This window comes from Mauremys reevesii, linkage group 20 (assembly GCF_016161935.1).
Source record: "Mauremys reevesii isolate NIE-2019 linkage group 20, ASM1616193v1, whole genome shotgun sequence".
NCBI classification, from domain to species: domain Eukaryota; kingdom Metazoa; phylum Chordata; order Testudines; family Geoemydidae; genus Mauremys; species Mauremys reevesii.
In genome coordinates this window covers 1,580,727-1,606,977 of record NC_052642.1, presented here as the reverse complement: position 1 = coordinate 1,606,977, position 26,251 = coordinate 1,580,727, and the positions used below count along the sequence as shown (strand labels likewise).

The 26,251-nt window shown below is 52.8% G+C and overlaps 1 protein-coding gene and 1 long non-coding RNA gene across 2 annotated transcripts; both read left to right on the top strand.

Moving 5' to 3' along the window:
• Positions 1–20,398, top strand: LOC120387538 (maestro heat-like repeat-containing protein family member 7). The gene is made up of 12 exons (XM_039508452.1): positions 1–16; positions 470–567; positions 4,087–4,182; positions 5,421–5,500; positions 6,886–7,009; positions 7,631–7,717; positions 11,169–11,304; positions 14,713–14,813; positions 15,849–15,998; positions 16,626–16,780; positions 17,158–17,302; positions 20,366–20,398. The coding sequence occupies exons 1-12, from the start codon at positions 1–3 to the stop codon at positions 20,396–20,398; spliced, it is 1,221 nt and encodes a 406-aa protein (XP_039364386.1).
• Positions 20,399–23,026: 2,628 nt separating this feature from the next.
• Positions 23,027–24,085, top strand: LOC120387589. The gene is made up of 3 exons (XR_005590241.1): positions 23,027–23,046; positions 23,154–23,291; positions 24,008–24,085. It is a non-coding gene; the product is annotated as an uncharacterized LOC120387589 (long non-coding RNA).
• The last annotated feature ends 2,166 nt before the right edge of the window (positions 24,086–26,251 follow it).

The following is a 26,251-nucleotide window of genomic DNA, read 5'->3' as shown; positions in this document are numbered from 1 at the left end:
ATGGCTCTGGCTGGCTGTTGGTGGCAGGAGGCAGTCAGAACAAGCAGAACAGGCAGGCTCTGGGTCCCCATCTCTCACACAGACTGGGCAACTGTTCCCTCTCCTACACGAGGACCAGACCAATTAACTGCCAGTCCCTCCGCCCCCTCCAGCAATGGCCTGGAGAGTTGGGACACCACTCATGGCCTGACATCATCCCTCCTTCCAGATGTGGCGCTCCCCAAATCCCAGACTGAGCCTGCATGCTGGGCGGGAAGTGGGGTGGCTGTTGAGAACCAGGGCTCTGACTGGATCTTTGCTGGGCTGGGCAGCAAGGGTGGGAATCAGGAATCGCTGTGCCAGACCCTGCTGTGCATCGGGCTGCTCCCCTGCTGGGGCGGGAGTGAGGGTAAGGGTTTTCTCTAAGATCTCTGTCACCCAGCCTGCAGCTTAGCAGACCAGGTATTACCACCGCTCTGTCTTTGATCAGATTCACCAGTCTATTGTAACGCCTGCTTGAGGAGGCTAGACTGGGAGCACAAAGAGGCCCTGGACTACATCAACGCCTTTCTAACGAGCAATGAACAGGTACTAAGAGCCCTCCTCTGACCTGTCAGCTAGTGCCCTGTCCACATGCACCATCCGCCCTTCTCCGGGAGGCGCATGGATTCTAAGGCCAGATGGGACCACTGTGACCTCCTGTAGAACACAGGCCAGAGACCAGCCCGAATAATTCCTGTTTAAACTAAAGCATCTTAAAAATGTCCTGCCTTGAGTTACAAAGGTCACCCACCATGCCACTTACTCAGTTGTTCCAATGGTCTATTACTTTCTCAGTTAAAACGTACATTTCCAGTTTGAATTTGTCTACTTTCAATTTCCAGCCCCTTTGAGGTGCCACCTGATGTATCGGGATACCACTGAGCCCGCCTGTTCTGCCAGCCTGGGCCCCCTTTACCTTGTCTTGCTGGGCTTGGGCAGGGCCACCCAGAAGGGGAAAAGTGGGGCAATTTGCACCAGGCCCGGGCCACGCAGAGGCCCCACGAGAATGCCGGAGGCTCCCTCCGCCTGCCCCATCCCCGGCGCCTCAGCGCACCGCCTCAGGAGTGGCCCTGGACAGAGCTAAAGCAGCGTGGCTTGGGCGGGGCCTGAGCTCCTCCCACTTGGAGCCACGTGGTGAGGGGCGGGGCCAGGCGCCTCCGGCAGGCTGCGTGGTAAGGAGGTGGGGCCTGAGCACCTCCTGCTTGAGCTGCATGGTAAGGGGGCATGGCCTGAGCACCTCCTGCTCAGAGCTGCGTGGTAAGGAGGTGGGGCCTGAGCACCTCCTGCTTGAGCTGCATGGTAAGGGGGCATGGCCTGAGCACCTCCTGCTCAGAGCTGCGTGGTAAGGGGGCATGGCCTGAGCACCTCCTGCTCAGGCCACATGGTAAGGAGGCTGTGAGCTCAGGTCCCGATGGAGCCAGGCTGCTGCAGTGCTGTCAGGGGCCAGGAAAGCTCCTGGGCGGCGCGCGCTCTGAGGCTCTGGGAGAGTGGGAGGTGGGAGTAAGCAGCATGGTAAGCCCCTCTGAGCTGGACACCCTCCTGACAGGCCCCCCCAACCCTGAGCCCAGCTCCCCACCCAGCCCTGGGCAACAGCAGCGCCACCCCCAGGCAGCGCCGGCCCATTGGCACCAACCATCACCATCACCCAGCGACAGCCCATTATGTAATTGCAAATGTATATATACTGTCAAGGTTCCTTCCCCACTCTGAACTTTAGGGTACAGATGTGGGGACCTGCATGAACACCTCTAAGCTTAACTACCAGCTTAGATCTGGTTTTGCTGCCACCACTCCTAAATACTAACTCCCTTCCCTAGATAGTCTTGAGAAACTTCTTTACCAAGTCCCTGGTGAACACCGATCCAATCCCCTTGGATCTTAAAACAAGGAAAAATCAATCAGGTTCTTAAAAAGAAGGCTTTTAATTAAAGAAAGAAAGGTAAAACTCATCTCTGTAAAATCAGGATGGAAAATAACTTTACAGGGTAATCAGATTCATAGAGCCCAGAGGAACCCCCTCTAGCCTTAGGTTCAAAATTACAGCAAACAGAGGTAAATCCTCTTAGCAAAGGAACATTTACAAGTTGAAAACAAAGTTAAACCTAACACGCCTTGCCTGGCTGTTACTTACAAGTTTGAAATATGAGAGACTTGTTCAGAAAGATTTGGAGAACATGGATTGATGTCCGGTCCCTCTTAGTCCCAAGGCGAACACCACCAAAACAAAGGGCACAAACAAAGCCTCCCCCTCCCCAATTTGACAGTATATTGTCTCCTTATTGGTCCTTTGGGTCAGGTGTCAGCCAGGTTACCTGAGCTTCTTAACCCTTTACAGGTTAAAGGATTTTAGTGTCTCTGCCAAGGAGGGATTTTAGAGTATTGTACACAGGAGGAAGTTCCCTTCCCTTTATAGTTATGACACACACATTAAAGCATTGAATGTTTTAAAATCATGTATTTCGTGTATACCTCTACCCCGATATAACACTACCCAATATAACACGAATTCGGATGTAATGCGGTGAAGCAGTGCTCTGCGGGGGGTGGGGCTGCGCACTCCAGTGGATCAAAGCAAGTTCGATATAATACGGTTTCACCTATAATGCGGTAAGACTTTTTGGCTCCACAGGACAGCGTTATATCGAGGTAGAGGTGTATTTTCAAATTATTAAAAATTAATTTTTGAATGTATTTCACTGGTTATTTTTTACATTTCCAAATACATGATACTATAGTATTGCAACTATTTTTTTTTATGGAAGGGGCTCCTGAAATTGCTTTGCCCCAGCCCCCCGAATCCTCTGGGCGGCCCTGGGCTCAGCTCACAAGCCACTTTCAGCCATACACTCAGGCAGGGCCACACCCAGCTGCAGAAAGACACAGACCCTGAGATCAGCTCTGGGAAGACTCAGCTGAAGGGGCTTGTCCCAGTACTCTGGTGCCCACCTCCTTTGGAGTACAGACCCAAAGGTTTTATGAAATTTGACTCCTCCCTTGATGTGGAGAGAGGCATGCCCAACTCTTTGCCCCTCCCCCCAGTTACTAATTGTACAAACTGGGTTATGGTATAAACAAGAAATAAGATTCTTAACTACAAGAGGTAGATTTTAAGTGGTTCTAAGAGATAGCAAACAGAACAAAGCAGATTACCTTAGTAAATAAACACAACATACAAACTAAGCTTTCCACACTAGATAGATAGGATCTACACTAGCAAATTCGCAGGCTGGCAGATTCTTAAGATTCTTTGCTGTGCAGCTTGGATTTCCCAGGTTTTCTTACACAGGTTAGGAATCTCTCTTCAGCCTGAGACCATCACTTCTCATAGTTCAATCTTTGTCCCTCAGGTGTTTCCAGGTGTCTTATTGCAGGGAGTGTGAGGTCCCCCCGATGTCATTGTTCCCCTTTTATCTCCTCTTCCCACCTGCTGGAAAACTCTTTTGCTGCGACCTGGGTCCAACAGTTCCCACTGTGTAGCGTTATCTCGAAGAGGTTTCTATGTTGTTTGTGTGCATTTCCTCAAGAAGCCATTGTTTGGCATTTTTACTGTTGTATCTGATAGGCTGTTTTGAACCTCACAACGTGTTTCAGGAACACATACATAGCTGAACTTCATAACTGCACATACAGCGATAGGACATACAATCCAACGAGACATTAATGTCTAGCAGATAAAGACTTTTACAATACCTTACAATATGTACTTTGTACAAAACATATCCTAATGACATGACAGTGGCGAATATTGGGGTGTCAGGGTGTCCCACCCAGATGTTCCTCCCACTCTGTCAAGCCCCTGCTAACACTGTCTGGCTGCTTAGCTGCCATGTTGCAGTTCCTCTCTGGACACCTACCCCGTGAGATCTGCTCCCTCTCTGGTCCGGTTTCATACAGAGCTGCCCTGCCCTCCCAGATAGTCACTCCTGTTGCCGGATGAATGGCCTTCTGCCATTTGGCATATCAAAGCCTGAGCAGCACTGGGGGGAAGCTTTCTGACATCTCTCCCACTGGCAGCTCCTTTCCACACTAACCTTCCTGTTTGTGTCTAATCTCTGCGGGGCGTAGGACGAGGCCAAGAACCTCAAGTTCTTGGATTCCATCAGCAGCCTCAGAAGCCTGCCTGCTTTTATGGACCAAGTCCTGCTAGTAGAGAAGATAACGGTGAGTAAAACACACACTGGGGCTGTGTTACTTGGCGGGTTTAGTGACTGGCCTGGAGATCTTTGCAGATTTGTCGAACTTCAGCTGCCAATCATTGGATCGAGTCAGACTGAAGAGCCCATTATCCAGTATTTGCTTCCCCTGTAGGTACTTACAGACTGTCATCAAGTCACCCTGTAACTTTCTCTTTGTTAAGCTGAACTGATTGAGCTCCTTGAGTCTCTCACTATCAGGCATGTTTCCCAGTCCTTCAGTCACTCTTGGGGCTGTTCTCTGACCCCCCTCCAATTTATCAACATTCTCCTTGAATTGTGGGCACCGGACCTGGACACAGGATCCCAGCAGCGGTCGCACCAGTGCCAAATACAGAGGAAAATAACCTCTCTAACAACTGGAGATTGCCCTGTTTGTACATCCTGGGATGGCATTAACCCTTTGGCCCCAACCGCACTGGGCGCTCATGGGCAGCTGATTACCATGACTGCCAAGTCTTTTCCAAGTCACCGCTTCCCAGGTTAGAGCCCCCATGCTGTGGGTGTGGCCTGCCGTCTTTGTTCCTAAACATATAACTGTATTGAAATGTAGATTGTTCCCTTGCACCCAGCTTCCCAAGTCACCAGGTCGCTCTGTGTCGCCAGTCTCCCTGCCCAGAGCCCCAACACTCCGCAGTCAGTGCCCACTAGGGAACTAGCAACAAATCTGCTCCGTAGATTTGGAAAGTCTTTGCTCTCCAGCACCTGCAGAAAGCTTTCCAGAGCTAACCTCCCTTCCCTGAACGTGGGACAGCGTGGGCTGGTGGGTGGTCCAGTGGGCTGGGCTCAGCACACCGGGGTTCTACTCCCAGTTCTGCAGTAAGACCTTGGGCAAGTCACTTCCCCCTCTGTGCCTCAATTTCCCTCCCATGCCTTGTCTCGTCTAGTTAGCTCGTGAGCGAACTGGGGCAGGGACTGGTTCTCACTGTGTGTGTGCAGCACCGGGCACAAGGGGGCCTGATCTCAGGTGGAGTCCTTGGGTGATAATGCTGATGGAGCCTTTGCAGAGCACTGGCGCGTGACACTGGGACACTGAGCACAGGCCCTGCACTGCGCTCCCTGGCTGGAGCCCTGCACACCATCAAGCCTGCAGTAGGACGACCTGGCTGCTGAGCCCACGTGTTGCAGGCCCTGCGCTTTGCTCCCCTGTCGGAGCCTTGCAGGAGCTTGGAGCCCAGCTGGCATTTCCCCACATTGTCTCCTCAGGAGCTGATTGATCACGAGTCCGTCGACTCCCTGACCGGCGTGATGCGTCAGCAAGCAATGCTCGCCATCATGAAGCTGAGGTACCCAGCCTGCCCGGCCCAGCCCCAGCCAGTGCTACATGCAGCCAGACATGCCAGCCACTTGGCATGGCCAGTTTTCCAGGGCATTCCCCCCTCTGCTCCTCCCCCATCTTCTGATTCCCCCAGGAAATGTGGCACCAGATGATGGTGCTGGTGCATGTGGACTGGCACCAGTGGGTAGGTGGTGGAGGATCCTTCGGTGCCTGGTGACCTCTCCACGTGGCCTTATGAAGATATGGGGGAGGGGGCGTGGGAGGCAGGACCAGTCCCCTCTGAGGAGAGGGGCAGTTAGGTGCTGCTGGAGCGGGCGATTGGAGTCAGTGCCAGCTGCGTCACACTGGCAGCTCAGCGACTCCCAGTGGCTGAGAGGCTGGGCAGGCTGAGCCCTGGCACTTGGCACTGCCTGTGCCATGGGGGACTCTCTCTCAGTGCCGCTAGTGCCCTGCTCTGAGCTTCCCAGAAGCCTGCCCATCAGGCGTCTGGAAGGTGATGGATGCTGCGGGCTGGAGCTGGGCTCTCGCTGTTGGCTCAATTAGTTCCCCAGGAATGGGAAGGGGAGGTGGGGCAGGAGCTGGAGCAACTCTCCCCACTGAGCACTGGCTTCCTGACAACGGGGCAGGCAACGGCATTGGCCATGATTGCGTCGCTGCGGGGTGAGAGGGGGCGGGATTGGCGTCAGCACTGGGCATAGCTGTTCCTCACTGGCTGCCGCCTGCCACGAGGCGCGGCTCTGTCCTGCAGGGGCAGCTCAAGTAGTCACCTGGCACCTCATTGCATGTGCTGGGGCCATGCTCTGGCAGTGGGGGTGAAGAGGTTAATGCTGTCTGGGCTGTCCCCACCTTCCTGCCCCCCTGCACACAGCTGTGTGCCCTGTCCAGCAGGCTGAGAGCAATGGGCAGGGGCAGGCTTAGATCCTGCTTCGGTTCTGCCCGGCAGCGGGCTGATGCAGCATCTCTGTGCTGGCCTGGACTGTGCAGCCGCAGTGTGCAGGCGGCTGTGGTGGGAGGGTCTCTTGCCCCCAGCGGGCAGGACTGGCAGGCTCCTCTGCACTGTGGCCGCTGGGTTCAGAGGCGCTTTGGTGCCAGCAGGCTCTAGTCTCCCGTCCATGCCATTTGCAGGATGTTGTTTCTCGGTGAAGCACAGCGATCTCTGCCCCAGCCGGTGAGTGCTGGTGGGGTCACAGCAGACAGCTGCAGGCTACACTAAGTCCTGCCTGCTGGTATGGGAGAAGGCAGCACCAACTCCTTCCACCACCCCTGGCCTGTTCTCATCTGCCACCCGCCAGCTGGAGCCCCCAGGTGTTTCCATGTCCTGGGAGCCTGAGGGCAATATTAGCACATCAGTCCCGCCTCAGACCCCAAATCCGCATGTGTCTCTTCTCTTAGCAAAGTGAAGCTATCGGTGTGGCTCCTGACACGACCCAGGCTGCTCACCACCTGCTTCTCCAGCATCTTCTCCCTGCCTCCAGCACACACCATGGAGGAGGTGGAGGCTGCTCTCTACACCAAAGTAAGCCCCAAACCGGCCATGTTGAGCCGTCCTAAACCAGTGGGAATCCTGCCACTCGCTCGTGTACTGTCCCCTGGGTTACCTGGCACTGGCATAAGAGTGTAATGATCACAGCTCCCCGACAGGACTTCAGCGCAGGACCTGCAGCACCAAAGCACAGGCCCCAAAGCACAGGCCCAGATAAAGGAGTAACTCCCTCCTAGGGTAGCAGTAGTAGGCATTTATCCTTCACATGCACCGACAATTAGTGGGAACAGACACTCCCTTTACAAGCACATTCATCCCCATGCGTGGCTGGGGCACAGGCCTGAGATCGGCTGCTTCAGGTGCACATAGGCCAGGGGCGAGCTTGGCTGGAAATCTGCCCTCCAAATGTGGAGTCCTGTCTGACTCTCCCAGTGGGATAGACTGTGTGCAGTGGGCTTTCTGGGGAGAGCAAAGACAGGTGGGGCCCTGTTGCCAGGAGGAGTTTGTAGTAGGTCCCCTGCGGGTACAAGTGAGTGGTGAGCTGTAATACCAGGGGCTGCTATGACCTGGGGGGGTGTCACACGCCAGGGCATTGGTTCATCACCTGGCTGGGTAACTCCACTTGCTCTGGTTTCTCCTCTGCTCTGCATGCAGGCGCTGAAAACCATGGATGAGATGCTGAAGGCCTTGGTGTGTGAGGATAAGGAGCCCAACCTTGTGGTGCTGCAAAACATCGTGAAGGTCTGGAGGCGTGGGGGCAGGAAGGGGACTAGTCCTGTAGCTGGGGTGGGGCTCAGGGACCAAGGCTCTGTTTAATCCCAAGCATGGGACACCCCCGTGCCTTTGGCTCCTCAGAGTACGTTCTCTACAAAGGTTCTTGGGCTGGAGGGCCAAGTGCCCCACTATATCTGAAAAACGTCTGTATGGGGTGGGGGTGGAGGGCGCCCACCCCATACGGGATCTGCTGTGTTCTCCACTGAGCCCTCATGTGAACCTGTGGGCCCCACCACAGGTTCACCATGGGCCCCACCAACCTGGCCAGAGCCGGGCTAGATTCCCCCAACATTCTAGTTCTGGGGCCACAGGAAGTAGATTCTGTGGGTGGTTTGTGCTCCCAAAGAGGAAATGTCCTTGACAGAGATTCGGTCTCCTCGATCCCAGAACCTGGGAAGAGGGAATCACAGAAGTGCAGGGCTGGAAGGGATCTCAAGAGGTCATCTACTCCACCCCCTGCACTGAGGTAGGGCCAAGCATTCCTAGACTGTCCCTGTTGAGTGTTTGTCCAGCCTGTTTTTAAAACCTCCATGATGGGAGTCCACCACTTCCCTAGGTCACCTGTTCAGTGCTTAGCCACCCTTAGACTTTTCCTAATATTTAACTTAAATCTCCCTTGCTGCAGATTAAGCTCATTACTTCTTGTCCTACCTCCAGGGGACATGGAGAACAATTTGTCACCATCCTCTGTATAACAGCCCTTAACGTATTTGAAGACTGTTACAGGTGCCCCCTCTGTCTTCTCAAGATGAAACATGCCCAGTTCGTTCAACCTTTCTTCACAGGTCAGGTTTTCTAAACTGCTGATCATTTTTGTCGCTGTCCTCTGGACTGGCCCCAGTTTGTTCACATCTTTCTTAAAGCATGGTGCCTGCAACTGGACACAGAGCTCCAAGCTAACACAATTCAGAATGGCATTTCCCTTTTTCACAACAGCATCACACTGTTGATTCATATTCAGTGTGAGATCCATGATAACCCCCAGATCCTTTTCTGCAGTACTGCCACCTGGCAGTTATCCCCACTTTATTTTTATGCATTTTCCGTCCTAAGTGTGTTACGTCACTTTTGTTTTGACTGAATTTTATCTTGTTGACTTCAGACCAACTCTCCAATTTAGCAAGCTGATTTTGAATTCTAATCTGTCCTCCAAAGTGCTTGCAACCCCTCCCAGCTTGGTGTCATCCGCAAACTTTACAAGCATCCTCTCTTTTCTGTTAACGAAGTTCTTAATGAAAATATTGATTAGTACTGGACCAGGCACACCCCTGGGGGACCCCACTTGAGACACCCTCCCAGTTTGCTAGCGAGTCAGTGATAACTCCTCTTGGAGTATGGTCTTTCCATCAGTTGGACGCCCACCTTATAGTAATCTCATCTGGATCAGACTGGCTTAGTTTGCTTATGAGAATGTCTTGTGGGACTGTGTCAAAAGCCTTACTAAACTTCATATACATCATCATATACTGCCTGCCTCCATCCACTAGGCAAGTAACCCTGTCAAAGAAGGAAATTAGATTGGTTTGGCATGGTGCTATTTGTTATTACCCTATTATCTCCTCTAGATTCTTACAAACTGTTTAATAACTTGTTCAGTATCTTTCTGGGTACCAAAGTTAGGCTGACAGGTCTATAATTCCTTAGGGCCTCCTTGTTCCCCTTTCTGAAGACAGGTTCTGTGTCTGCTCTTCTCCAGTCCTTTGGGACCTCAACCCTCCTAAAGGTTCAGCGATTTCTTTGCCTAGCTCCATCTAGGGTGAATATCATGAGGCTCTGCCAACTTGAATACATCTAACTGACCTCAATTGTCTTTTACCTGTTCTCTCCCTAGTCTAGCCTGTATTCCTGCCCCCTTGTTGTTAATATTGTGTTAAGCATCTAGTCGTCATTAACCTTTTTAGTGAAAACTAAAGCAAAAAAGGCATTAAACACCTTGGCTTTGTCTGTGTCATCCATTCTTTGCTCTCCTTCCCTGCTGAGTAGTGGCCCCACACTTTCCTTTGTCTTTCTCTTGCTCCTAATGCATTTATAGAGCTGCTTCTGATTGTCTTTTATGTCCCTTGACAGTTAGAACTCATTTTGCCTTTGCCTTGCTGATTTTCTCCCTATGTGCTTGGACTATTTTTGGTACTTCTCCTTAGCAATTTGTCCCAATTTGTTTCTCTCAGGTCCTGCTCCCTGGACCACATCCAGGAGGTACATGAGCGGTTGAGGGCAGTGGGAAGGATCAGGTGGCTGATGGAATTCATGGGGTCTCAGTGCAAATTCCAGGTGAGCAGCCTGTGACCCTGGCCACCTCCTAACTACACTGAACAGCCTCGCGGTGCAGCACGCCCTGGCATGGAAAATGCAGGCCTAGAATAGTGACTCAGCAAGATCCTCAGTAGGAGTCAATCTAACGAGCCCTGATGTCGATGGGTCTTTCCTCTGACTCCAGTGGGCTTTGGGTCGAGTTCCATCATTCTGTCTCCAAGGACTCTCCCTGCTGTTCCCCTAGCACCAAAGTCTGCTCTGCAGGGTCAATGCATTTACACAGGATTGCCCTGAGAGCAGCCTCGAACCCAGGTGTCTGTTCACCCCCTTTGTCAGATGCCTGTGGGATGCTTTGGCATCAGCTCCTGCCAGGCTGCCAGATGAGCGCCCCTTGCTCTGCATGCTCAGGGCCATTGAGCTGCTCCAGATGCTCCATCCCCCTGTGGAAGGGCTTCCCCTCTGGCAGCTGGAGGGTCGCTCGGATGATGTGCCCCCAGAGGCTGGGGCAGCAGAACAGAATGAGGAGGTGGGAGGACACAGTGAAAGGGATGTGCGGGGCCAAAGCGCCAGAGAACTGGGGAGTGGGAGTGGGAGGCTGTGCAGACCCCGGGAGAGGAGGGCAAGGGGCTTGGTGCCAGGTGGGGAAGAGCAGGGAGCCAGTGCAGGGGCTGCAGGAGGGAGACGAGAGGACAAGGCTGCAGGAGAGAGCCGGCAGGAGAGAGCAGGCAGGCTGGGGGCAGCGCGGAAAGGGAGGGCTCTGGGGAGCTCCAGGATGGAGTGAGAGAGGCAGGATGCAGAGCAGAGGAGTCCAAGGTGACCCCAAGCTCCTGGGCCTGAGGTCAAAGAAGGGAGGGGGATGGCAGAAGGGGCTGGGATTAGGAACTTGCCCTTGAGATGGAGACTGGACGCTAGTTCATTTGTTACCTGGGTCCCCACTCGGGGGTAACGTTTGCTGACTTTGCTGCCCAGATTTCTCCGTCCCTGCTGAGCTTTCCTCAGCCCCTGGTGATGGGCCCCACAGCTCCTCCTGCTCTCATTGTCTCCAGTCTCTCTGCGGTGGCCTCTGCCTCCCCCTGTTCTAACCCATTGCTAGGGCAATGCCAGGGGGACTCGCTGCGCTAGGTCTGCAGGGGTGAGTGACTCCTTTGCTCCCTCTCTCCGTCAGGAAGTGGAGGAGTTCAGCGTCCTGGGCCAGCTGGTGGGGTGTCTCACTCTGTGCCGTGCGGAGCAGGAGCAGGAGATCTGCCAATCGGCTGTGGAGGGACTTCGCCACCTCTACTCCTTCATGCTGCATCTAAAATGTAAGAGCACTGGAGACCCTTGTCCTTCCTAAATACACTGACATGGGGTTTCCAACATGAAAACCATATTTATTAAACACTTCCACCTTTTCTGCAACCTTTTAAACAGTCTCCATCTAGTAATGAGCCTACACCACTGCTACGATTTCTTTTGTTCCTAATACACTTTTTTAAAGAAATCCTCCTTATTATCCTTAGTCCTGCAAGCCATGGAGTTTACCCTGATGTTTACCCTCTATCCATATTCTACTCTTCATAACTCACATAAGAATGGACATACTGAGTCAGACCAATGTTTCATCTAGCCCAGTATTGTGTCTTCAGATAGTGGCCAGTGCCTCATGTTTCAGAGGAATGAACTGAACAGGAAATTCTGAGTGATCCATCCCCTGACATGCAGTCCCAGCTTCTGGTAGTCAGAGGTTTAGGGACATGCAGAGTATGGGGTTACATGCCCTGATTATCTTGAACCCAATTATACTTTTAGCCTTCACAACATCCCACGGCAACAATTTCCACAGGTTGCCTGTGCATTGTGTGCACAGATACCTTCTTTTGTTTGTTTTTAACTTGCTGCCTCTTCATTTCATAAAGTGACCCCTAGTTCTCCTGTTATGTGCAAGAGTAAATAACACTTCCCTAGTCACTTTCTTCATACCAGTCATGATTTTATAGACCTCTATCTTATCCCCCCTTAGTCATCTCTTGTCTAAACAGAAATAGTCCCAGGTCTCTACTACAGACCTATATTGTTATAACTATATTGCTCAGGGGTGTGAAAAATCCACACCCCTGTCGGCAGGAGCACCTCTCCCATTCACCTAGCCAGCGCCTCTCAGGGAGGTGGATTAAGAGCTTGTTTGCATAGGAGCATCTTCACGTAAACTCTACAGCGCCAGTGCAGCTATGGCGATACAGTGTTTGAAGTGGAGACTTGCCCCCCATATTTTTTATCTATCCTCATATGGAAGCTGTTCCATCCCCTAATCATTTTGTTGCGCTTCTCTGCACCTTTTACAATTCTGGTATATCTGTTTTGAGATGGGGCGACCAGAACTGCATGCAGTATTCAAGGTTTCGGCGCATCATAGATTTATATAGAACCAGTGATGAGCTGCCAAAATCTTAACAACCGGTTCCCTATAAAAAGTTCTGATTTAAGGGAGGAAGCAGAGGAGGGTCAGGGTCCCCTGCAGGGCCTGGGGCAAATTGCCCACTTGCCCTCCCCCCCGCGGCCCTGGAGCTTGCAGCCTCCCTCGTACCTTACCTTGCCAGCAGCTCAAAGCAGCAGGACGACTCAGGAGCTCAGCTGAGCTTCCCAGCTGCTGGCCATGCTGCGTCTCTGCGGGGTGGGGGAAGCGGGGGAGAGCCCGGGGGAGACATCCTCGTGGGGCCGGGGGCCCCTGCAGGGCCTGGGCCAATTGCCCCACTTGTTCCTTCCCTCCCCTCTGGCCAGCCCTGGAGCTTGCAGCAGCCCCCTTCCCCCCCACACTTGCCGGGCTACTCAAAAAGCGGCAGCAGGACGACTCCTGAGCTCAGCTGAGCTGCCCAGCTGGTGCCGGTGGCTGGCCACGCTGCAGCTGGTGGGAAGCGGGGGAGGGCCAGGAACCTCAGCCTCCCCAGCTGGGAATCCTGGGAGCAACAGGATGGTCCAGCCCGCGGACCGGAGTTCTTTGCCCACCTCCTGGCCCTTTAACAACCGGTTTTCCACGGAGGTCTAATTTTAGCAACCGGTTCTAGGGAACCTGTGGGAAACGGCTCCAGCTCACCACTGTATAGAAGCATTATGATATTTTTCTGTTTTATTATCTATCCTTTTCCTAATGGTTCCCAACATTCTGTTTGCATTTTTAACTGCCGCTGCATTGACTGGATGTTTTCAGAGAACTATTTACGATAACTCCAAAATCTCTTTCTTGAGTGCTAACTTAAACCCCATAATTTTGTATGTATAGTTGGGATTATGATTTCCAATGTGTGTTACTTTGCATTTATCAATATTGAATTTCATCTGCCATTTTCTTGCCCAGTCCCTCTTTTTTTTTAGATCCCTTTGAAGCTCTTCGCAGGCTGCTTTGGATTTAACTATCTTGAGTTATTTTGTATCATCTGCAAATTTTGCCACCTCACTGGTTACCCCTTTTTCTGGATCATTTATGACTATGTTGAACTACACTGGTCTCAACACAGATCCTTGGGGGACCACGCTATTTACCTCTCTCCACTGTGAAAACTGGCCATTTATTCCTGTCCTTTGCTTCCTATCTTTTAACCACTGACTCATGAGAGAACCTCCCCTCTTATCCCATGACAGCTTCCTTTGGTTAAGAGCCTTTGGTGAGGGACCCTGTCAAAGGCTTTCTGAAAGTCCAAGTACACTATATCCATTGGATCACCCTTCTCCACATCCTTGTTGACCCCTTCAAAGAATTCTAGTAGACTGGTGAGGCATGATTTCCCTTTATAAAAGGCATGTTGGCTCTGCCTCAACAAATTGTGTTCACCAACGTGTCTGATAATTCTGTTCTTTCCTATAGTTTCAACAATTTGCCTGGTACTGAAGTCAGGCTTACCAGGGATCACATCTGGAGACTTTTTTAAAATTCACTCTCACATTAGCTATCTCATACAGAGGCTGATTTAAACGCTAGGCTACATACCACAGCACTGCACATAAGTCTGTCTGGATGTCTCATGATAGCTGCAACCTTTGCACCAGGCAGGCAATTTACCATGCGGTTCTCCCAGTCATCACAAACCCAACTGTTTATATGTCTATTGATTGAATCCCCCATTACTATTTCCTGGCTTCTCTTTGTAAGTGGGATTCCCGCCTTAGGAGGGGTAGCCTCAGTGTGAGAGGACATCATGACTTCATCTGGAAGGTGGGTCCCAACTATGGGATCGTCTCCCTCTGCCCCAGCTCGATGTTCTCCTTCCCGAAACTTTCACCCTCCTCAGCAGCACAGAGGCTGTCAGACTGGGGTGGGACTACTCTACTGCATCCTAAAGTCTCCTCTATGTACCTCACTGTCTCCCTTGGCTCCACCAGTTCAGCCCCTCTGGTCTCCTGGTCTCCGATGGCCAGTAGCTCCTTGGGCCAAATGCCCACATATGCTACCTGCCCACAGGGCTGGTAATCGTACATGCTGCATTCAGTGCAATCAACTGGAGAGCCCCACGCTGCTGCTGCCCTTCTGCCTGGTTTATTTTTACTCTTCCAGGGGGTTTAGTTTGTTTAGTTTGGGGGAGGGATGGGGGAACAGGTTATTGGCCTGAGTTTACAGTATGTTTGTTAGATGTACTTGTCTCTCACACACCCTCTCTAAACTTCCTTGCAAAACTCCCGTTTGCTAACCGAAGGTCTGATTTATATTGCCTGTTGTCTGTTTCCCCTCCCTGGGTCAGCTGAAATTCTGAGGAAGCTCGGTGCAGAGTATCGGCAGATCCTCAAGAACAGTCAAGTTGAGACAGCCTTCTGGGTCACCAACACCAGAAATATCACATTGGTAACTACAGTCAGTGCTTCCTGGGATTGTTGTGCCCAGAGTTATCAGGAGTCAGAAATTAACACCCTAGGAGTCAGGGGGAAGGGACAGACTAACCCCATCCAGCTGGGACAGAGACCTGCCTATGGCCCACTCCACCTCATAGAATAATAGACCTCAGGAAATTATCTAGTCAACCCCTTACTCAAAGCAGGACCAACCCAACTAAATCATCCCAGCCAGGGCTTTGTCAAGCCAGGCCTTAAAAACCTCTGAGGATGGAAATTCCACCACCTCCTAAGTAACCCATTCAGTGCTTCACCCCCTCCTAGTGAAATAGTGTTTCCTAATATCCAACCTAAACCTCCCCCACTGCAACTTGAGACCATTGCTCCTTGTTCTCTCATCTGCCACCACTGAGAACAGCCGAGCTCCATCCTCTTTGGAACCCCCCTGCAGGTAGTGAAGGCTGCTATCAAGTCATGTGCCCCAGCCCCCGCATCATTTTCATTGCCCTCTGCTGGACTCTCTCTGATTTGTCCACATCCTTTCTCTTGTGCGGGGCCCAAAACTGGGCGCAATACTCCATGTGTGACCTCACCAGTGCCGAATAGAGGAATAATCACTTCCCTCCATCTGCAGGCAGTGCTTCTACTAATGCAGCCCAATATGCCTCCTTACATGACACATCCCAAGATGCAATGGGGCTCATCCAAAGCTGATCCCAGCTCCTTGTCAGGTTTCTGGGAGCTTCCTCAGAGATTAATGCAATAAAGGCATCATTGCATCTGCGCATGGCGCCAGCCCCTGCTGAGCACTAGACAGTGTATCCGTGCTGCGCAGTATTGTGCCCCGTGCACTGCCACGCTGGCCTCTGCCATGCATGACAGCTTCCGATTGCTGGCTGGGTACTGTGCTGCCCAGGTGCAGTAAGCCAGGCCTGTCCCGGAAGAGTGGGGTTTGCCTGCACTCCTGGCCGGGCCAGTCCTGGCTGCTAGGCCACTGACCGGATCCGCGCTGGGCAGCAAAGGGGTTTCACTGCGCAGTTTGTTTCAGATTTTTGGGAAGTACTTGGAGCCGTCTGAAGGCATGGACTTTCTCCTCACTGCTATCGGCGGCATGAGAGACTCCAGCGTCCATGGCGCGGTGGCGACCAGGAACATGCTGCATACGATCCTGGAGGTTCCCGGCCTCCGCTGGTGGAGGGTAAGAGCTGCAGTGAGAACACTGTGCTGGGAGCCCATCCGTGGGAGACTCTGTCTCTGGATGCTAGGCATTATTGGGGGCAGTTCTCTGGCCTGTGAAATGCAGGGGTCAGTCTAGGTCAGGGTCAGCAACCTTTCAGAAGTGGTGTGCCAAGTCTTCATTTATTCACTCTAATTTAAGGTTTCACGTGTCAGTCATACATTTTAATGTTTGTAGAAAATCTCTTTCTATAAGTCTATAATAAATAACTAAATATTGTTGTATATAAAGTAAATACATTTTTGAAAATTTTTAAGAAGCTTCATTTAAAATGAAATTAAAATGCAGATCTCCCTGGACCGGTGGCCAGGCCCCGGCAGTGTGAGTGCCACTGAAAATCAGCTTGCGTGCCACCTTCAGCACACGTGCCATAGGTTGCCTACCCCTGGTCTAGGTGATCACCATGACCGCTTGTGGCCTTGCAGTCTATGAATCGATAGGCTGGGAACTAGTGCTGTGTTCTAGGCCTGGGGCTGGTGAAGAGGTTCTGGGAGGGCAGATGGCTCTCAGGTGCAGCAGGTCCTTGGCTCCCCAGATCAATAGCCATGCGAGGAAGCCAAGGCCCCCAACTCCCCATTTCCCTTCCAGATGTCAGAGGCTGTGAGGAGCATTTATAACCACCTGGACTCCATCAGCGAGCCACTTGCCCGGCAGGAGCTGCGCAGGGCCCTTCTCCTGCTGGGCTACCGGTTCAGCGAGGAGGTGGTCGGAACCCTGCTGGGCTGCTCACGGTCATGTGACAGGTACGGGGCTGCGGCTACCACCACTTGCACTCTGGGTCCCCCGGACTGGTCCCGCTGCCAGAGACAGGGGAGTGCAGAACCCTCCAGAGATCTCCTGCTCCCTGCAGAGCTGCTGCTTCTCCTGGAGGGTTTTGCAGGCTGGCTTGCCCTGGACACAGGCCAATTTGCAAAACCCTGTACGGCATCCCTCGGCCTCTCCTGTGGCTGACACTCAGACCTGGCCCCATGTAACCTGCACCAGCCAACGGGGTCCTTGCAGGAGCAGGAGGGCAACAAAGGGCCGGCCGGTGAGGAGACCCAGCAGGCGTGCCAGTGCCGAGGGGTGCAGGAGGCTGGCAGGGCTCTGATCGGGTGCCACTGGCTCTCTCCCTTTGCAGTGTTGCTGCGGAGATGTGGAAGATGCTGACATCCCAGCCCAACACCTCAAGAAAGATCCTTGGGGAGCTGGTCAGCAGGCTGCAGGAGCCGGCTCGGCGACGGTATCAGCTCTCTGAGAGACCGGCTGGCTTCCCCCCCTTGGCCGTAAGTACCAGCCCCTGCAGCAAGGGAAGGAGTGCCGTGTGTCCCCATCATGGCCTGAGGGGGTCTCTCAGTCTCCCACGGGGTATAGTCATTGGGCCAAAGAGAGAGTGTGACTTTAGCCAGTGCTATATTCGAGCCGGAACACGCGGCGCTCTCCTGGTGCTATTCAGCAGCACTCATAGAATCACAGGGTGAGAAGGGATCGCAAAGTCAGCTCGTCCAGCCCCCTGCAACAATGCAGGACTTCTTGTTTCTAACCCACCCTGGACAGATGGCTCCAGCCTCCTTCTGAAAACCTCCAGCGAAAGAGTTTCCACAAGCTCCCTAGGCATCTTTCCCATCGTCCTACTCTTCTTACAGTTAGGAAGTTTTTCCTGAGGCTTAATCTATATCTGCTGTGCTGTAGTTTGACCCCATCGCCTCTTGTCCTGCCCTCTGTGGCAAGAGAGAACAACTTTTCTCTATCTTTTTTTATGGCAGCCTTCCAAGTATCTGAAGACCATTATCTAGTCCCCCCTTAATCTCCTCCTTTCCAAACAAAACATAGCCAGTTCCTTCAGCCTTTTTTTCTTATGGCTTGTGTTCCATCCCTCTGATCACCTTTGTCACTCGCCTCTGGATCCTTTCCAGTTTCTCCACATCCTTTCTAGACATTGGTGACCAAAACTGGACACCGTACTCCAGCTGAGGCCTAACCAGCACTGAGTAGAGTGGTACTATCGCCTCCCATGACTTGCATGCTATACCCAGGGGCGGCTCTAGTAATTTTGCCGCCCCAAGCAGGGCGGCACGCCACGGGAGTGCTCTGGCGGTCGCTGGTCGCGGTTCCAGTGGACCTGCTGCAGACATGCCTGCGGAGGGTCCACTGGTCCCGCAGCTCCAGTGGAGCATCCGCAGCCATGCCTGCGGGAGGTCCACCGGAGCCGCAGGACCAGCGGACCCTCCGCAGGCACTCCTGTGGGAGGTCCGCCGGAGCCACCTGCTGCCCTCCCGGCGACAGGCAGCGCGCCCCCTGCGGCTCTCATTGCTGCCCTAAGCGCGCTGGCAGCACGCTGGCGTCTGGAGCCGGCCCTGGCTATACCTCTGTTAATGCAACTTAAAATTGCATTTGCTTTTTGCAACAGCATCGCATTGCTGACTCATGCTGAGGTTGTGATCCACCACAGCTCCCAGATCCTTCTCAGCTGGTTATCCTCCATTCTGTATCTGTGCATTTGCTTTTCTTCTCTAAATGTAGCACCTCACATTTGTCTTTGGTGAATTTCATTTTGTTATCTATAGCCCTGTGGCGCTGTAGGGAGAGGGATGGATTGACCTGGAAATGGTGTTTAGTTTTACTGGGACTGTCTGCATGGGGGATGGGAGAGCAGGGGATGACTTTAGGTGAGGGTCAGTACCTGAGGCTGTAACCTGAGCCAGAAAGGGGGGTGGGATGAGTCGATACTGCGTACTAAGGTTATTCCCTGTTTACACTGGTGCCCCAGCGCAGCAGCAGCAGCGCAATACTCTTTATTCCTCTCGAGGAGGTGGAGTACAAGCAGCGCTGTAGCCAGGGAGATACAGCGCTGTATGTGCCTTGCCAGTGTGGACGGGGAGTGAGTTACAGCGCTGTTGGTGGCTTTATTGTGCTGTAACTCTCAAGTGTAGCCAAGGCCTAAATCCACGTTCACACTCAGGGCTAGTCTACACTTACCATCTGGGTCGACGCGGTGAGTTTGACTTCTCGGAGTTCGAACTATCGCGTCTGATCTAGATGTGATAGTTCGAACTCCGGAAGCACCGCAGTCAACTCCGGTACTCCACCACTGCAAACGGCGGTGGTGGAGTCGGCGAGAGGCAGCGGAGTTCGACCCGCGGCGTCTGGGCGGGTGAGTAGTTCGAATTAGGGTGCCGAATTCAGCTCGCTATTCCGCGTGGCTGAATTTGCGTGCCTAATTCGAACCCCTTTGTAGTGTAGACCAGGCTTCAGCCATGCTGCATGAAATCACACGCGTGGAGCTGAGCAGTGGTTTCAGCTCAGCTGGCACTTCTGACCAGTATAATCAAGAGAGTCATGCTAGGCATTGACAATTCCTGTCAGTGACAGACCAGATTGGTTACACAGCTGCCCTACCTCCTTTTCACTTTATCTAAGGCCTTGGCCACACTTGAGAATTACAGCGCAATAAAGCCACCAACAGCGCTGTAACTCACTCCCCGTCCACACTGGCAAGGCACATACAGCGCTGTATCTCCGTGGCTACAGCGCCGCTTGTACTCCACCTCCCCGAGAGGAATAAAGAGTATTGTGCTGCTGCTGCTGCGCTGGGGCACCAGTGTAAACAGGGAATAACCTTAGTATGCAGTGACTGATCTCCGGAAGCTTCCCATAACCCTTTTAAGTGAAGGTTCCGCTCTTTGTTTTGTTGTAAACTCTGGGCTCCGGGAGCTGCTTATCAAAAAAACAAACCCAGCTCCTGTTTGCTGTAAATGAGCAGAGGCAGAGGGCTCCCTTTGGAAGGCCCACAGCTCGTGTTTGCTTGAATAGAGGGGGAGGGAGGAGGGTCCGTTTCGGCGAGCGGCTGCTTATCTGGTCTGTGAGGAAAAAACAAAGAGGTGCTGTTCACTTTCAGTGAGTCAGAGAGGGCTAGGGGAGGGGGTTGGAACTTGCAAGGCAGCTGCTGACACAGTGTTGGCTCCAAAAATCCACTCTCTCTCTCCCCCACGCTCCCTGTCACACTCCACCCCCCCTTTTGAAAAGCACGTTGCAGCCACTTGGAACGCTGGGATAGCTGACCATAATGCACTGCTCCCAATGCCGCTGCAGATGCTGCAAATGTGGCCACAACAGCGCGCTGGCAACTGTCAGTGTGGACAGACTGCAGTGCTTTCCCTACTCAGCTGTACGAAGACAGCTTTAACTCCCAGTGCTGTACAGCTGCAAGTGTAGCCATACCCTCAGCCACATGACTATGATTGTGAATGGAAATGTAGCAAGGTGCTTATTCATAATACATCATCAATCACGTTTAGCAAGATACATTGCCCTTAATTTTCCATGTGGCATCCGCTCCTCTGTGCCAGAACTTGGCTCAGACATCCTGTGTCTCCCACTGATTCACAGACACAGAAAATACAATATGGAGAAAAGGCTTTGTGGAAATATTTGTAAAAATTAGATCAATGCATTCCAGCAGGCCTTTGCTACTCCAGCCCGTTATGCCTTGATGGATTTTGTGTTACTTGTGTAGCCTACTAGCTACATTTAAAATAAACTTTTATTATTTCAGCCTGATACAGTAATGTCTGTAGTGCAGCAGCATGATTTATTTTCTATTTTCATTAGCCTATAGGCTAAAGTAAAAAGAAAACTTGCTACGCATTCATTGGGTTTTTACCACTGTACTGTACACTTCTGTCTAGAGTTATATCTTTTACATATTCTATTGTAGACACAGTAATGGCATTTCTATTGTATTCTATTGCATACACAGTAATGGCATTTCAGCACAATGATTTCAACATTTAAAATAAATTGAATAGCTACTCTGGGGGGGGTGGCCAATTAAAAAACAATCCGAGACCTTGGTAGTTTGGGCAGCTGGCCTGTCTCCAGCCATGCCTGGTTTAGCCCAGGATTACTGTACCAGAAATTCAGTAGACAAATAAAATGTGAATTTCTATAATTCATATTGAAGAAAATCAGTATTTTAGTGGCATTCCAGGACCTTCATATTTTCGACTACACCACTGTCTCTAGCCCAGTGGTTCGGGTACTAACTGGGAGACCTGGGGTCAAAACTCTGCTCAATGACTATTTAAGTGTTCCCAAGTAGAGATAGATACCAAATTCCCTTTAGGGGTGGGGCTTAGGCCACATCCCTCTCCTCCGCATTTCCTATTGGTTGGTTTAGGCAGCTCCTCACTCTTAGCTTCATAGAGTTCAAGGCAAGAAGGGACCTCTGCGATCATCTAGTCAGATCCCCTGCCTGACACAAGCCAGAGAACTGCCCCCAGATCATTCCTAGAGCAGGTCTTTGAAGAAAAACATCCCATCGTGGTTCAAAAATAGTCAGTGATGGAGAATCTATCACCACCCTGGGTAAATTCTTCCAATGATTAATTACTCTCACTGTGATGTTTATGCCTTATTTCCAGTCTGAATGTCTACCTTCAACTTCCAGCCACTGGATCATGTTAGACCTTTCTCTGCAAGACTGAAAAGCCAATTACTAAATATTTGTTTCCCAGGGAGATACCTATAGACAGTAATCAAGTCACCCCTCAACCCTCTCTTTGTTAAGATGAATAGATCGAGCTTCTTGAGTCTCTCCCTATATCTCTCACCAGAGGTCCTGATTTTTATAGGGACAGTCCTGATTTTAGGGTCTTTTCCTTATATAGGCTCCTATTACCCCCAACCCCTGTCCTGTCTGGTCACCCTATCACTATAAGACATGGTTTCTAGTCCTTTAATCATTCTCATGGCTCTTCTCTGAACCCTCTGCAATTCATCAACATTCTTTTTGCATTGGGGCACCGGAACTGGACCCAGGATCCCAGCAGTTGTCACACCAGTGCCAAATACTCCCACTCTAGATTCTTCTGTTTATTTATCCCAGGATCACATGAGCTGATTATCCACCAGGACTCCCAAGTCCTTTACAGAGTCTCTGCTTCCCAGGATAGAGTCCCTCGTCCTGTTCCTAGATGTATTCATTTACAATGAGCCATATTAAAACACATACTGTTTGATTGCTCCCCAGTTTACCAAGTGATTCAGATCGCTCTGTATCAGTGACTTATCCTCTTCATTATTTACCACTCACCCAATTCTTGTGTCATCTGCAAACTTTATCAGTGATGATTTGAGGTTTTCTTCCAGGTCATTGATGAAAATGTTAAATCGCGTAGGGCCAAGACCCGATCCCTGCAAGGACCATCCTGGAAACACACCTGTGCAATGCTGATTCCCAGTTTACAATTACATTTTGAGACCTATCAGCCACTTTATAATCCAATTCATGTGTGCCACGTTACTTTTGTAACTTCTAGGTTTCTGATCAAACTGGAGTGCAGCGCCAACTCAAGCGCCTTACAGAAGTCTACATACATTATGTCAATACCATTTCCTTTATCTACCAAACTTGTCATCTCATCGAAAAATTGTTGATTTGCATTAAATAAATTATCCTCTTTAATTCTTTATTAATTGAATCTTATACCAGCTGCTCCATTATCTTGCCTGGGATCGATGTCAGGCTGACAGGCCTGAAATTACCCAGCCCATCCCTTTCACCGCTTTAACAATTGGCCCAACTGACTCTCTCTCTGGAGCATATCACGGAGCCTGGGCACTTAACCCAGGGCTGTGAGTCCACTGGGCAGCAGGGCACATGCAGCTGGGCATGGCCACGCTGGGCCGAAGTCCCTTGTGTGGTTCTAGCCAAGGTCTCACAGGCTAGGAATTGAACCCAGCATCCCAGGCCTTAGCCCCCAGCCCACCCCCACCCCTCTAGGTGCCCTGGGGGAGCGTGGGAAGGACGAAATCCCTGCAGTGATGTCTGTCTCCTGTTCTTAGCTGCAGGCCACAAGAGCCCTGTATGTGATCCTGCAGGAGCAGGCCTGCAGGCAGGAGGTGAAGGAGCTCTTCCCTCAGCTCTACGTCGCGCTGCTCTTCCACGTCACCCACACAGTGCAGCACACTGCTTCGCAGGAGAGGGAGCATAACCAGGAGGACACGGCGCACCCCTCAGCCCCGTCAGGTACCGCCAGCCCGACACCCAGCCTGGGTTCTGCAGCGTCGCCCGCAGGCACGCGGCAGGGCCTGGCCTGGGCTCACTCAGTAACAAGAGGCTCGCTCTGCACACAGGTTCGCGGTGAAGGCCATGGAAGCTTTGCTTCTATGCGCTGGCTACAAGGAGCAGGTCACCTTCATGATGAAGCAGGGCGGCTGGGACCTGCTCATGAGCTCTGACACGCACCACAAAGGTGTCTGCCTGCTTGCCCGGTGAGTGCTGCCCAGAACCGATCACAGCAGCAGCTCCTCCTGGCCCAGGACACGGCCACATTGCCTTCCCTGCTGGGTGAGACGCGGCTCCCAATCGCCTGCATGGAACAGGCCGCAGCCTCTGTGCTGTTGGCCAAGGGGTCAGTCGGCTACTTCTCCACCCTGCGCTGCCTGGCGTAAACCGCTTCCTGCGTGGCTCTGGCAGGCATGGCTGGGCAAAGACAGCCTCCGCCATGTCTTTCCGCAGCGTTGGTGTAGCCCTGTCAGGCCCAGCACATGAGAGAGACAAGGTGGGGGAGGAATGTCTTTGGTTGGCCCAGTGACTGTGGGTGAGAGAGAAGCTAACACAGAAAGCTCCAGCGCTTGTCTTGGGTGAATCTAAGATATTCTCTCACCCACCCTTCTGTCTCTCATCACCCAATATCTGGGCACATGAGGAAGACCACCGACCCCACCGACACCCTTCTTTGTCTGCAGTTCTCTTGCAGCCACAGCACTACGTGCTCAGAGCTGGCCTCATGGAAGGGCTCCCTGTCGAGTGATTAAGGGTTTGGGTCTCTAGCACATAAGCCGCTGGGCATTTTAAGCCAGCAGGAACTAGTCCGTGCCAGCTGCGAGTGACTAGTCGCCGGGATCCCCTGTCCTGGTTAGATTCATAAATGGAGGACCAGTCCTTGCCCACCTTGATGATGTGGTGTTTGTGTTTCCTATGCCAGGGCCATGGTTTCGCTCAATTTCCAGGAGCGAAACTGGATTTTCTACCATCTGATGGCCATCCTCAGCGATCGGGACGATGGCGATGCGTCCCGGCCGTGGCGCTCTTCATTCAGGTGAGCCTCACCAGTGGGTGAGGGTCGTGAGAAACGCCCCGGCCCAGCGGTGACTGGGGCATGGGGCTGACCTATGGCCAGGGACAGCAGATTTGTAGAAATTTTGGTGGTGCTCAGCAGAACCTGCCCCTCAAACTCTGCCCCTAAACTCTGCCCCCAACCTGCCTAAGTCTCTGGGAGGGAGTTTGGGTGGGGAGGGCCTGGGGTGCAGGCTCTGGGATGGGTCTGAGGGGGGGAGTGCAGGAGTGGGTGGGGATGCAGGCTCTGGGAGGGAGTTTGGGGACAGGAGGGGTGTGTGGAGGGAGGGGCTGCAGGCTCTGGGAAGGAGTTTGGGGGCCCGAGTGGGGTCGGGCATGGGGTGGGGGGGCAGGCTCTGGGAGGAGGTGGGAGGGTGCGGCGCTTATCTGGGGCTCCTAGGCCGGGCAGGCCGGGGGCCCTCCATGTGCTGCTACCCGAGGCACTGCCCCACAGCTTCCTACTGGCTGCAGGGCACGCCCACCCCACCCAGGGGCCACAGGGAGGGGCTGGCAGCCATGGGAGCAAGCAGGCAGGAGGCCGCTCTGCTGCGCTGCCAGTGGTGGTGGGGGCCCCAGGCTGTTTTAAATGGCCTGGGAGACGTGGGGGGAAAGGTGGGGCTGAGGCCCATGGTGCCCAGGCACCATGGGCCAATGGAACTTGCCGCTCATGCCTTGGGCCTGGCGCGGGGGGGCCCTGACGGCCGGGGGGGGGGGGGGGTGAGCTGGGGCAGGGAAAGCTCCTACAACCCTAGGGGTGGAGTCACTCAGTCTGGGCATTGTTACCTGTCCCAGCTGGTGTCATGGGGCTGGAGCAAGGCCCAGGGTCAGGTGTCTCTTGTTCCCCAAGGCTCAGTTCCATAGAATGGTCCCTTGTGTGACCTCGGCCCTCGAGCCCCCTCTGACATCCGTGTGCCATGCGCAGGCCGGGCAGCCGCCTGCCCATTCATGGCCAGTTCACCTGCCCCCACAGACCGGGCGACCCTTTGGAGCACAAGGCTGCAGACCCCACCCCCACCACTGCTCCGTGTGCAGCTGAGCCTTAGTGAGGAGCAGGGCAGGCCTTGATCTCAGCTGGAGCCTCGAGGGCCGTCGCGCTAGCAGCGTTTCAGTGGGGCCCACACAGTGACCAATCGCGATGCCCTGCATGCAGCCCATGCCGGGCCTTGGCCAGTGGAGCTAAGGGCCCGTGGCAGAGATGAGTCGCGAGAGGCCAGCCCGTTCTCTGGCTTGATTTGCTGTTGGTGTGTTAGCTCCTCCAGTGCCTGACCTTGGCTACGGGCTGGAAGACGCCATCGTGGAGGAGATGAGCAGGCAGCTGAGAGACCACCAGACCGTGGTGCGCTGGTTGGGGCTCAAAGGCCTCCTCAATCTGGCCCGTCTCCCAGAGAAGGTGAGAGGGGAGGAGGGCTGGGGGATAAACCCAGAACCGCAGGGAGCTGCTGCAGGGCTGGGGTCATTGAAACCTTCCCAGGGGGTATGGCCTGGCCTGGAGTCAGGAGCCCTGGCTTCTATTCCTGGCTCTGCCACTGACCTGCAGGGTGCCCTTGGGCAAGCCCCTGCCTGGCCTTTGTCTGCTGTTCTGCAGGGCAGGGCCTGGCTCCTGCAGGAGTGCGTCTCTAGGTGTGTGGAGCATCTGGCACAGCTGGGCCTGATTGTGTCTGGGGTCTCTGTGATCCAAAGAACCCTAGCACTAGAGTAGCAGCAGAGCTGCAGACTCTAGACCCCCAGGGAATGCTGGCGACCCCAGTGATCAGGGACGCTTGGATAGAGCCATTTCACTACAATTAGGAACCATTTTTTCCTACAAATCCCCTTTTAAAGCCTCATAGGTTTTAACTGTTGACGTCACGGCTCTGTCCAGCACTTGCTCCTCTGAAGAGCTCTGGAAGGGCCTTTTGCTGCTAAGATCTCATAACAAGTTTGATACCCACAATATAGTGAAGGCAGAGAAAGTCCTTGGGGCTTAAATACACAGATCTGACAGCCTGGTAAAGAGGAGACAATCTGAAGGCAACTCTCGTTAATGATAATTTACTTCGCCTGAGAATAGGGGGTCAGTCCGGTTTATTAAACCCGGACTATGACTAGATCAGACATGGAGAGGGCGTGACTG